Source organism: Somniosus microcephalus, chromosome 16 (genome assembly GCF_052327205.1).
Source record: "Somniosus microcephalus isolate GS21.2 chromosome 16, FLI_Smic_1.0, whole genome shotgun sequence".
NCBI classification, from domain to species: domain Eukaryota; kingdom Metazoa; phylum Chordata; class Chondrichthyes; order Squaliformes; family Somniosidae; genus Somniosus; species Somniosus microcephalus.
Window position 1 is genome coordinate 74,914,569 of NC_141002.1, and position 13,596 is coordinate 74,928,164.

Sequence of the window (13,596 nt, forward strand, 5' to 3'; positions counted from 1 at the left end):
TAGGACCATGGAGGGGGCCAGGGAACGAGCGCAGTGGTTCAGTAAGGGGGCCCTGCAGGTTCTGGTTGGCGCAGTGGAGCGCAGCCAATCTATCCTGTTCCTGGACAGTGGCAGGAGGCCGTTGCCCACTGACTACCGTAAAGCTTGGAGGGAGGTGGCTCACAGAGTGACCTCCAGCAGCATGGTGCCTAGGACCCCTGTGCAATGCAGGAAGAAGTTCAACTACCTCACTCGGGTAGTCAGGGTGAGTACCCTTTTCAGTATCCTCTTCATCCCTGAATGTCCACCTCACTTTATGGCCAAAGGGTCCTGAAAGCCCCAATGCCCAGCCCTCATCCAACACCTATGGACCTTTCGTGAAACTCACACGCACATTCAGCACTTTACATACTAAGGGCTATTCCATCATGGGAGGCAGTGCAGCCAAGATCAGGGCTTCACACTGTACTCAGAGCCCATCCTTTCTCCTGCAGGGCAAGCTGGCCCATAACATGAGGCAGCAGCAACGGACCGGGGGAGGCCGGCCTCACCTTCAAGACCTCAGCGATCTGGAACAGCGAGTCCAGCGCATTATGGCAGGCCGGATGATTGGCCCCGTCGCCACTGGAGATGCCGACCCCGTTCTGGACAGCAATGGTAAGGGCATCATCTTTTTGACCTCTCTCCTTCCACTTGTGCCTCACACCAGCATCCTTTGCCACTATCGAACCAATACAGTGCATTGCAGCACTCATGCCTCCCTCGCTGCCGCCCTGTCCTCACGCTAAAGCAACTCTTGTACCTCCCTGCTTTCAGATGCTGATTCGCCAGGTGAGGAGGCGGACCCTCAAGCTGCCACTGTGAGTGATTTTGAAGGCGAGGAGGAAGAGGAAGCCGGACCATCAGTGCCACCCTCAGCCGAGGCAGCCCATGGCCATAATGGGGACATGTCTTCCCTGGAGGGGAGCGGGGGGGAAGGGTCTGAGGAGGGTGAAGCTCCGGGGCCCAGTGGGCTGCAGCAACGCTGGGGGGGGGGGGGGGGGGGGGGGGGGTAGGGAAGCTCGGCGGCCTTCTCCCCGGAGGGAGTCTGGCCTCCAGTCCTGCTACAGTGAGTGCAGAAGAGGTGCGGCTCCTCGCTGAAATGGGCGCCCAGGCAGAGCAGAGGCACACTGAGCTCATGGCTGCAGTGGCAAGGATGCCCAAATCCATTGAGTCACTGGCAAGGAGTGTCCAGGACTTCGGTGCAGCACTGGCAAGGAGTCTGCAGGACTTCGGTGCAGCACAGGCAAGGAGTCTGCAGGACTTCGGAGCAGCACAGGCAGCTTCCACGCAAGTGCTTAGTGGTGCAATGCAGTCAGTGGCTGGTCTGATACAGACGCAGATTGAGGCCACACGAGCACTGACTGCTGCCACCCTCGCTGCATCGGGCACGAATCGCCGGGGCCATCGCCGCGCCACAGAAGGCCAGCAGTCTGTGCTGCAGCAGATTGCTCCGCATGCTGCAGTGCTGCCCTGTGGGTCTGCCAGTGTGTCGTCCGACCAGGGAGTGCCTGTCCTCTGTCAGGATGGCAGCATTCCTACTACCAACACTGTTACTTCTCCACTGCAGCTGCCACCACCCGTAGGACAGACAGCTGCCGCCCATGCAGAGTTGCAGCAGTCAGCAGCCGGGCCCTCCAGGCCCAGAGCTGGTCCAGGCCATCCCTCAAGGGCATCTGCCGACTCAGTTTCTGACACTCGGCAGCCTTCCCCCAGCCTTGCTGCAGCCACTGGGGTCCCATTGCAGAGGAGCTCCAGGGTGGGAAGGGGCCAATCTCGCAAGCGAAGCAGATCACTCTCGAAGGGCAAAAAGGAGGTGTGGCAAAATGGTGTTAATTTTTTTTTTTAGTGTAGGCCGAGGATTGTGGTCATTTTTTGTTAACTCTTTTGTTCATTGTCTCCAGGTTGTGAGAGCCAGTTATGTGTCTGACTGCTTTTTTGGGGGTATCTCTCTATTACTTTGTCATGGAGGAAGGGCACACAGTTTGTTAAATAAAGAAGGGTCTTTATTCAGATTGTGCATGTTTGCTCTTTGAACTATTTGTTGCCTTGACCGGCTCAGGGGTTGCGGAACGGTTCCATTCATGTTCTTTCAATGGCACAAGCCATTCCCTCAAGAGGGGGCCTAGAACCGACTTGCAATAGGCCGCTGACGGACGGCCCTTGCACTTTGTGCCTCCCTCCCGTCTTGGTCCTCCTCCTCCTCTGCTGGTGCTCCAAGGCCTGGTGGCAGTGGCTGAGTCCTGAGGATTGCCAGGTTATGCAGCATGCAACACACAACCATGAAGTGGGAGACTCGCTCAGGTGAGTACTGAAGGGCTCCCCCGGAATGGTCCAGACAGCGGAACCGTTGCTTTAACACGCCGATTGTGTGCTCAATTATGTTACTGGTCACTTGATGGCTCTCGTATCGTTCTTCAGCAGGGGTGCTGGGCGCACGGAGCGGGGTCATCAGCCAGGTGCACAGAGGATAACCCTTGTCCCCGAGAAGCCAGCCTCCTGGGCGAGCCGGGGCTTCGAAAAGGTCTGCCACAAAGTCTGGTGCAGGATGAAGGCGTCGTGGCTGCTGCCTGGAAAGCGGGCATTGACAGCTAGTATCAGCTGTCTGTGGTCACACACCAACTGGACGTTCAACGAATGGAACCCCTTCCGGTTGTGGTAATCCTTGGCATTCTCTTGTGGCACCCGCAAAGCCACATGCGTGCAGTCAATGGCACCCTGGACCATAGGGAAGCCCGCTATTCTTGCAAATCCCATTGCGCGCTCTTGCTGCTTGTCCTGTCCAGGGTCATGGGGAAGGAAATGTATTGACGTCTCCTTTTAAAGAGGACAATCATGACTTGGCGGATGCAGCAATGCACCGCGAACTGGGAGACATTGGCAATGTCCCCAGTAGCGGATTGGAAGGAGCCGGTGGCATAGAAGTTGAGAGCCACTGTCACCGACAGAGACGTCCTGCTCCTCAGTTGAGACTGCAGATCTGGTTGAAGCAGGTGGCAGAGCTCAGTGACCACCTCCCTGCTGAATCGAAGCCTCCGAAAACACTGCTCCTCAGACATGTTGAGGTAGGAGAACTGTTGGCGGAATACCCTGGGAGGGTAAGGCCTCCTGTGCCGACACCTGTTGGCCCTCCTGTGTCTGGCCATGATTGGCACTCTCTCTCGGCGTCTCTGAGCCCTCTCAATGCAATGGAGAAACCCAACGTTTCCACCCATTGCAGCCCCCATAGTATGTGGCCACTCAACGTTATGCCACTGAAAAATCAAACCAACTACAAAGTTCTGGGCCGAAGCCAGAAGTACCTCTGCCAGCGCTGACTCAATGCAGAAAGCTCTCTCCCTTTGTCTCTCTCTCTCTCTCGCACACAGGAGTGGTCCAAAAACAGCTACCACAAAGAAGCCAGGAAGAGCCACCTTTAAATAGCGCCCCCCCAGCCCCACAGTGACTGGGAACCGTTCCACTCAACCAGTCGCTGGCAGCGCCAGGCAGAAAGGAGGGGGGCGCCACTGAAGTTCCTGTTCGGGGCGTCCCAAGTGCATTGCACCATGAAATTACGTCAGGATCCAGATGCAATATCTCCAAATTTGCAGACAACACAAAGCTGGGTGGGCATGTGTGCTGTGAGGAGGATGCCGAAAACTCCAGGATGATTTGGACAGGTTGGGTGATTGGGCAGAAGCATGGCAGATGCAATAGAACGTGGATAAATGTGAGATTATCCATTTTGGTAGCAAAAACAGGAAGGCAGATTATTATCTGAATGGCAATAGATTGGGAGAAGGGGAAGTGCAACGAGACCTGGGTGTCCTTGTGCACCAGTCGCTGAAGGTAAGCATGCAGGTGCAGCAGGCGGTTAAGAAGGCAAATGGTACGTTGGCCTTCGTAGCGGGAGGGTTTGAGTAGAGGAACAAGGATGTCTTGCTACAGTTGTACAGGGCCTTGGCGAGACCACACCTTGAGTATTGTGTGCAGTTTTGGTCACCTTATCTGAGGAAGGATGTTCTTGCCATGGAAGGAGTTCAGCGAAGATTCACCAGGCTGTTACCTGGGATGGCAGGAATGACGTATGAGGAGAGATTGGATTGATTGGGTTTGTACTCGCTGGAGTTTAGATGAATGAGAGGGGATCTCATCGAAACTTATAAAATTCTAACAGGACTAGACAGACTAGATGCTGGAAGGATGTTCCCGATGGTCAGGGAGTCCAGAACCAGGGTTCACAGTCTAAGGATAAGGGGTAGGCCATTTAGGACAGAAATGAGGAGGAATTTCTTCACCCAGAGAGTGGTGAACCTGTGGAATTCTCTACCACAGAAGGCAGTAGACGCCAATTCATTAAATATATTCAAGAAGGAGTTGGATATATTTCTCAAGGCTAAAGGGATCAAGGGGTATGGGGAGAAAGCAGGGACAGGGTACTGAACTTGGATGATCAGCCATGATCGCATTGAATGGCGGAGCAGGCTCGAGGGGCCGAATGGCCTACTCCTATCTTCTATGTTTCTCTGATCTGCGCGCGCAGCTGAGCGGGCGTTGTGGTTTTGCGCCGCCGCTAAATGTCCGCTCAATGTCGCGAGAGGCGCAGGTCTTGCCGCGCCCGGGCGCTAGCCGCCTCGCGCCCCACTTATCGCCCTCTTAAGGCGCTAACGGGTGGCGCTAACAACTGAATTTCTCCCCCTATATAAATGCAAGACTTTCTATGTATAAAATGTGCTATTCTGCACCATTATCCTAATTTCCAACACCGAATGAGGTTTATGATATTAAGGGGTGTGATGTTATATTCATTTATTATTTGAGTGGTTAACATTTTTCTGGTAACTTGAGGGCAAAGTGGCTTTGGTCCCTGTATGTTGTACACATTCAAGCAATACATATAAAATGTGTTTAAGGTGCCTCAGTTAAAATGGATATCCACATTTATGCACTGCAATATTATGCAACAAGCCCCTAAAAACACTGCTATTTTCAGCAATGAGAAGTGTTGTTTTGTGACACCAAAATTATTGAGTGATTTTAATAACGCTAGAATGACATCGGAGTGCTTAGATGAAAATTATTTCAAGAGGCCATTTTCTTTCTGGGTTAGACGAATACAGACAAAGCTGTGGCTTGCAGGAAATCCTTAACTTTATACTAATTCAGTGATCACTATGCATGAAGGTGAGGGCGCCTTGATTTCAAAATTCTCATCCTTGTTTTCAAATCCCTCCATGGCCTCGCCCCTTCCTATCTCTGCAATCTCCTTCAGCCCCACAACCCCCAAAGAGATATCTGCGCTCCTCTAATTCTGCCCTCGAGCATCCCTGATTATAATCGCTCAACCTTTGGTGGCCGGGCCTTCAGCTGCCTAGGCCCTTAGCTCTGGAATTACCTGCCTAAACCTCTCCGCCTCGCTACCTCTCTTTCCTCCTTTAAAACGCTCCTTAAAACCTACCTCTTTGACCAAGCTTTTGGTCACTTGCCCGAATTTATCCTTATGTGGCTCGGTGTCAAATTTTGTGTCTCACAAGTGCCTTGGGACGTTTTACTTTGTTAAAGGCACTATATAAATACAAGTTGTTGTTGTTGTTGTGTTTGTCTATATAGCAATAAATTCAGGGCGTCACATTAATATTAACCTGTACCTTCCATAGCAGAAACTCACAAAAATCTTGTGCCACCACTAACAGAGCATTAATACAGCCCCTGGTTAGCATGTTACTAAATTACATTACTACCACAGCAGCAACACAAGTTAGCAGCAGTACAACACTAATAAAGTTCAAGTTCATGATACAAATGGTCATATTGACTATATCTTACATCGAGTTACCTCAAGACTACAGCACAGAAACAGGCCATTCGGCCCAACTGGTCCATGCCGGTGTTTATGCTCCACATGAGCTTCCTCCCACCCCTCTTCAGCATATCCCTCTATTCCTTTCTCCCTCATGTGCTTATCTAACTTCCCCTTAAATGCATCTATGCTATAAATTCCAACCACAGTAGGTATTTGCACCAAAATAATCTAATTAAATCTACATTATATAGTTTTCTCTTCTTTTGGGAGATTGCTATTTATTTTTAGTGTGAATTTTCATTGGCATTTTTAGAATATGGGTTCCTTAAAGCACGTATGTGCCAATTAAGGAGAAATTGGCCTCGGAAGCATCAGTGGTAGCAGAAAACAATTACAGCAAAGACTGCATAAAGGTGTAAACACAGGACTGGTTTTAATGGATGGAATATTCAAGACAAAACAGTATATAAAGAGAAAAGGTGACTACAGCAAAAGGAGATTAATTGGCTATATTCAGGAGGTTCACCAATGGATTGGCTTGCACAGCTATTTATATTTTAATAAGATATAATATATATGGGAGCAAATTTCAAGCAAGTAACATTCTACGGTTTTATATAACACCAATAAAACACACCAAAAAACATTACTATTGCAGTTTTAGAATCTGCAACGCTTACTGCCTTGTAACACATTCCTACTCATTAGCATATATATGGCAACATTTGTTCGACTTCTCAAATTAAATCAGTGCTTTTCTTTTATACACACAAACACCAGAGTGGCTTCTGCATGAATGAGATCACATCGTGTTATACCAGGATGCTCATTATCTGTATAAAAAAACTAAAGCGTCATAGTTCATACTATTTTCATAGATTTACCATATATACCTTTCAGTCATCAAAAGGTTATCGTTACAATATATGCATGTGCATTTAAGTTTACAAGCAGTAGCCTAGAATCATTAAATGAACAGATGAGGATAATGAAGCTCGTGGATGTAGAATGCAGCTGGCTCCAACCTCCCGGAGCAAACTCCTAGATACTATAAATTGCACAAAAGCTTAATAATCCTAGATAGCCTTGCAGGGTTCTCTAAATGTCATGAATAATGGCCTCCTGCCCAGTGACAAGATAATCATTCCCAGAATTACATTCCGCTTTATAAAGCCCAATTTGCCAAGAGCATGCCCTATGATCGCTGAACGTCAGATCGCTGACTATCTTGGAAACCGCTGCTTAATTATAAAAGCATCCCATCACTCATTTCCAATAATTGCTGGCCATGTTGTTCCGTAGCTAATCAATATATTCTTTGTAAAGTGCTTTCGGATGTCCCGAAATCATGAAAGGCACTATATAAATGAAAAAAGTGTTGTTAAATGCCGCTTCCCTCCCTTCTCCTAGCCCACCGGGCCAAACTTCCCCTGTGGTTCCCCCCTGTTTCTCTCCATATGCCCTCTCCAAGCTCCTCTTATCCATGTAACCCACCTCCTGCTACCTTGATCCTATTCCCACCAAACTTCCCTTCCTGGCCCCCATGTTAGCAGATATTGTTAACGGTTCCCTCTCCTTCCCTTCAAATCTACCATCATCACCCCTCTCCTCAAAAACCCACCCTTGACCCCTCTGTCCTTGCAAACTACCACCCCATCTCCAACTTCACTTTCCTCTCCAAAGACCTTGCATGTGTTGTCGCCTCCCAAATCGGTCCCAATCTTTCCCACAACTCCATGTTGGAATCCCTCCAATCGGGTTTCCACTCCTACCACAACACTGAAACGGCCTTTATTAACGTCACAATTTACATCCTATATGACTGTGACCGTGGTAAACTATCCCTCCTCATCCTTCTCCACCTGTCTGCAGCTTTTGACAGGGTTGACCACACCGTCCTCCTTCAATGCCTCTTCTCCATCGTCCAGCTGGGTGGGACTGCCCTCGCCTGGTTCCATTCTTACCTATCCAGTCGTAGCCAGAGAATCACCTGCAATGGCTTCTCTACCCGCTCTAGCTCTGGAGTCCCCCAAGGATCTATCCTTGGTCACCTCCTATTTCTCATCTACATGCTGCCCCTCGGCGACATCATCTGAAAATACGACGTCAGGTTCCACATGTACGCTGATGACACCCAGCTCTACCTCACCACCACCTCTCTCAACCCTTCCACTGTCTCCGATTGATCACACTGCTTCTGCTCTCCAACTAAATATTGAGAAACCAGCGTCTTCGGTCCCTGCCACAAACTCTGTTCCCTAGCTCCGACTCCATCCCTCTCCGTGGCAACTGTCTGAGGCTGAGCCAGACTGTTTGCAATGTTGGTGCCGTATTTGACACAGAGATGAGCTTCTGACCACATATCCACATAAGGGAATCAAGGGGTGTGGAGATAGGGCAAGAAAGTGGAGTTGAGATAGAAGATAAGCCATGATCTTATTGAATGGGGGGGGGGGGCAGGTTCAAGGGGCCATATGGCCCACTCCTACCTATTTCTTATGTTCTTATCCACTCCCTCACCAAGACCGCCTACTTCTATGTCCGTAACATCACCTGACGCCACCTCTGCCTCAGCTCATCTGCTGCTGAAACCCTCATCCAGGCCTTTGTTACCTCTAGACTTGACTATCCCAATGCTCGCCTGGCCGGCCTCCCAGCTTCCACCCTCCATGAACATGAGCTCATCCAAAACTCTGCTGCCCATATCTGAACTGTAATGATCAATAACATGTCATTCTATAGTGGACACTAGGTGGAGCCGTAGAGCTGTATATAGCTGTATGTATATAAGACTACACTACCCAGCTGTATGTATATTAAGACTACATTACCCATGAGGCACTAGGCTACCCACAAGGCAGCAGTCAAGATGGATGCCTCTACAGATACTGTACCTAGTCCACATGTGCTCAATAAAGTGTCTAGCAAAAGCTAGCTGTGTTCATAATAAGAATGTCTATTTATTAATGAACATAATATGAACTTTCACCAAGTCCTGGTCACCCATCTCCCCTGTGCTCGCTGACCTACATTAGCTCCCTGGCAACATCTTGATTTTAAAATTCTCATCCTTGTTTTCAAATCCCTCCATGGCCTTGCCCCTCCCTATTTCTGTAACCGCCTCGAGCCCTACAACCCTCAGAGATCTCTGCACTCCTCCAATTCTGGCCTCTTGAGCATCCTTGATTTTAATCGCTCTATCATTGGCAGCCGTGCCTTCAGCTACGTAAGCCTTAAATGCTGGAATTCCCTCCCTAAACCTCTCTACCTCTCTTTCCTCCTTTAAGACACTACTTGAAACCTACCTCTTTGACCAAGCTTTTGGTCATCTGTCCTAATATCTCATGTGGCTTGACGCTCCTGCAAAGTGCCTTGGGATGTTTTACTATGTTAAAGGCGCTATATAAATGCAGGTTGTTGGTGTTTTTGTTTTCCTTTTTCTATAAGTCTACTAGATTTCCATTCCCCATAATCTCAAATTATCCTTTAAAAGCTAAATTTTGACAGTCATTACCTAACTAATCGCTAGAGCACTGAAGGTTTGTAGATTTTCAACTAAGCACACTTTCTACCATATAATCGGCATTTTCCCCCCAGAAGTACTGAGAAACACTGCTAAAAGCATTTCAAAAATGTACATTTATTGGAACCATAATGCATGACATCAGGGGTGTCAAACATACGGTCCGTGGTGTCCGGTGCTTCAGGTTGCCGAGTATCCTGCAATGGGACAGGAATGGGTGCTGCGTTGACCAGCCTGTGAGAATTGCACCTTTCAAATTTTGCACCCTTCCCCCCCGTTGGCACCCAAGCTCATTTATCAACGATTTTGTTACAACTACACAATTATTACGACTTCGTGACTGTGCACATTCAGAACACATGCAACACCAATTAGGTAAACTACCAGAACATTCACGAATTATAAAATTAATTTTGTATTTTTTTGTGGCCTTGAATGGAAAGCCCACGTACTTGATTTGTAAGCAGCGGTAACTGTGATGAAAGAATGCAACATTCACAGACATGAAGCAAACCATGGTGAGAAATACAGAAAGTGGACAAGACAGTTACATAAAGATAAATGATCTGAATAAGCAGCGTTGTTTAAAAAACAAAGCTTGCTAATGCTCGCCATGCAAGTAATGCTACTGTTAAGACACGCTATGTGATTGCCCATGATATAGCTGTGTTATCAAAATCATTTTTGACAGGAGCGTTTTTGAAGAACATGCTAAAGCCTACAGAAATAGTGGGGCGGAAATTCAAGCATGCGCTAGAAGCCGGAGGCTCATCGGAAATTGGGCCTCAGGCCTCATTTTAATAAAGCCTGTTGCACCTCTAGAGGGAGCTCACCCGACATTGGGGATCAAATCTGCTGCATTGGCAGCAAGTCTTCCGAGATGAAGCAGAGGAAAATGCAGGAGGGCTGGGTACGGGCTGGCAGTGGCTCACAGTAGGGCAAGTTTAAAATAGACTTTTGCTACCATTTCTTCACTGGCCTCCAGCAGTCCCTTTAAGAACTGCTGTAGAACTGGAAAAACTAGTCGGAGCTTGCAGGCGCTTGCTCCACCTAGTTTTTCCAAGCATTTTGTAGAAGGGTCCTGAAACTGGTGCAGGACACTTCCTTGCATATTTAAATTGGCCCAATGCTGATTTCAAGCAGCTGCCAGGGATGCTTAAAAACAGTGAGGAGCAATATAGCAGCGACCATGTCCCCAGTGCAGATTCGGTGCAGGGCCAGGTGCTCGCAAAATTGGAATACATTGCGTTCATTTTGCGCCCAAAAATCTGGCAAAACTAGAGCGCGGGAATATAACGGGGAGGATATTTTGCTACAGCTATACAAAGTCCTAGTTAGACCACATTTGGAGAACTGTGTACAGTTCTGGGCACCACACCTTAGAAAGGATATCTTGGCCTTGGAAGGAGTGCAGCGCAGGTTCATCAGAATGTTACCAGGACTCCAGGGGTTAGATTATGAGGAGAGGTTACATAAACTAGGCTTGTATTCCCTGGAATATAGAAAGTTAAAGGGTAATTTGATTGAGGTTTTTTAGGATTGTGAAAGGAATCGATAGGGTAGAGAGAAACTTTTTCTGCTGGTGGGGGTGTCTAGGATAAAGGGACATAAACTTAAAATTCAGGAGACAAGTTAGGCAACACTTCTTCTCGCAAAGGGTGATAGAAGTGTGGAACTCTCTCCCACAACAAACAGTAGACGCTAGCTCAATTAATAATTTTAAAACTGAGTGATAGATTTTGCTAGACAAGGGTATAAAAAGGATATGGAGCCGAGGATGGAATTAGGATACAGATCTCATTGAATGGTGGAACAGGCTTGAGGGGCTGAATGGCCTACTCCTGTTCCTATGTTCCTAAAACACATATCAATTTGTGCCCCACTTTGTCCCATTAACCTTTGCTGAAGGTGGCCCACGCCAAGTGCCAGGATGTTGGATCAGGACCACCATGTAAAATGAGTCGGACACGACATGGTTTTCAAATTTGCAGGTCTTCCCTGGTAATCAAACATATTAACCACCGTCATTCCTTACTCAATGGGGCATCTGACTGCACTGTGCAGTAAAACAAACTACATTAGTGTCAGCCGTGGCTCAGTGGTAGCACCCCCGCCTCTGTCGGTGTGGGTTCAAGTCCCATTCCAGAGACTGGAGCACATGATCCCTGCTGATACTCCAGTGCTGTACTGAGGAAGGTGCGTCTTTCAGATGAAACGTTAAACCGAGGCCCTCTCGGGGTGAATGTAAAAGATCCTTCGTAGAAGATTATGAGAGTTCTCCCGGTGTCCGGGCCAACATTTATTGCTCAACCAACACCTAAAACAGATGATCTGGTCGTTTATCTCATTGCTATGTGTGGGAGCTTGCTGTGCACACACTGGCTGTCGCGTTTCCAACATGACAACACTTCAAAAGTATTTCATTGACTGTAAAGCGCTTTGGGACACCCTGTGGTCATGAAAGACCCTACATAAATTTAGGATACAGTAAGTGACTTCCATACCTCTCGGACAGCAGTGCAGAATTCACTCTGTAATACTCTCTGCAGGGACTGCAGTTTGTGGATTGGTACTGCTCCACTTTCCTGAAGCTTCTCCAGCAATTCAATGGCTCGAGCCACATCTGAAAAGAGAAATACAGATGAAATAACAAAAAGCAAGCTGAGGCTCACTTCTATTTTGGATTACATTGGATAAGACCCATTTTCAAAATAGAAAATGCCCTCCTACTGATTAACAAACAAATAATTCTGCACAATATTCTGTGTTATTGTAGATTTAAATAATATGGAATAATTCTAAATCAAACTGCAATTAACTCATGCTAAAAGTTGTTCTGTCCAAAGAGTACAGGAGTTTTATTTCACAGCTGGTTAACAAAGATTTGTAAACTATGAGGGAAGTGGTCAGAGTCCATTAAAAAGAAGCAGCAATTTATAACAATGCCTTTCATGAGTTCTAATCTGCTGACATTTAAAACAAGGCAACTTTCTTTGTTAAATTGGCATCTCAGTCATTTTAAAAATTAATTCCTGGGATGTGCGTGTCGCTGGCAAGGCCAGCATTTATTGCCCATCCCTAGTTGCCCTTGAGAAGGTGGGGGATGAGCCGCCGCCTTGAACCGCTGCAGTCCGTGTGCTGAAGGTACTCCCACAGTGCTGTTTGGTAGGGAGTTCCAGGATTTTGACCCAGCGACGATGAAGGATTGGCGATATATTTCCAAGTCAGGATGGTGTATGACTTGGAGGGGAACTTGGATGTGGTGGTGTTCCCATGCGCCTGCTGTCCTTGTCCTTCTAGGTGGTAGAGGTCACAGGTTTGGGAGGTGCTGCCGAAGAAGCCTTGGCGAGTTGCTGCAGTGCATCTTGTAGATGGTACACACTGCAGCCACGGTACACCGGTGGTGGAGGGAGTAAATGTTTAAAGGTGGTAGATGGGGTGCCAATCAAGCAGGCTGCTATGTCCTGTATGATGTTGAGCTTCTTGAGTGTTGTTGGAGCTGCACTCATCCAGGCAAGTGGAGAGTATTCCATCACACTCTTTACTTGTGCCTTGTCGATGGTCAAAAGGCTTTGGGGAGTCAGGAGGAGGTGAGACACTCGCCACAGAATACCCAGCCTCTGACCTGCTCTTGTTGCCACAGTATTTGTGGCTGGTCCAGTTAAGTTTCTGGTCAATGGTGACCCCCAGGATGTTGATGGTGGGGGATTCAGTGACGGTTATGCCATTGAATGTCAAGGGGCGGTGGTCAGACTCTCGCTTGTTGGAGATAGTCATTGCCTGGCACTTCTGTGGGGCGAATGTTACCTGCCACTTATCAGCCCAAGCCTGAATGTCGTCCAGGTCTTGTTGCATGCGGCCATGGACTGCTTTATTACCTGGGGAGTTGCGAATGGCACTGAACATTGTGCAGCCATCAGCAAACATCCCCATTTCTGATCTTATGTTGGCGGGACGGTCACTGATGACACAGCTGAAGATGGTTGGCCCTAGGACACTGCCTTGAGGAACTCCTGCAGCTATGTCCCGGGGCTGTGATGATTGACCTTCAATCACTACAACCATCTTACTTTGTGCTAGGTATGACTCCAGCCAGTGGAGAGTTTCCCCCCCCCCCGCCGATTCCCATTGACTTCAGTTTTACTAGGGCTCCTTCATGCCACAGTCGGTCAAATGCTGCCTTGATGTCAAGGACAGTCTCTCTCACCTCACCTCTGGAATTCAGCTCCTTTGTCCAGGTTGGACAAAGGCTGTAATGAGGTCGGGAGCAGAG

The 13,596-nt window shown here is 48.1% G+C and overlaps 1 protein-coding gene across 3 annotated transcripts in view; it reads right to left on the minus strand.

Annotated features, from left to right (window-relative positions):
* The window catches only part of lin7a (lin-7 homolog A (C. elegans)), an 86,677-nt gene that overhangs the window by 47,849 nt on the left and 25,232 nt on the right, over nt 1–13,596 (minus strand). For all 3 annotated transcript variants that reach the window (XM_086009283.1, XM_086009281.1, XM_086009282.1), the window contains exon 2: nt 11,828–11,946. In XM_086009283.1, the coding sequence (XP_085865409.1) occupies nt 11,828–11,946 (119 nt within the window). The remainder of the gene's footprint in view (nt 1–11,827; nt 11,947–13,596) is intronic.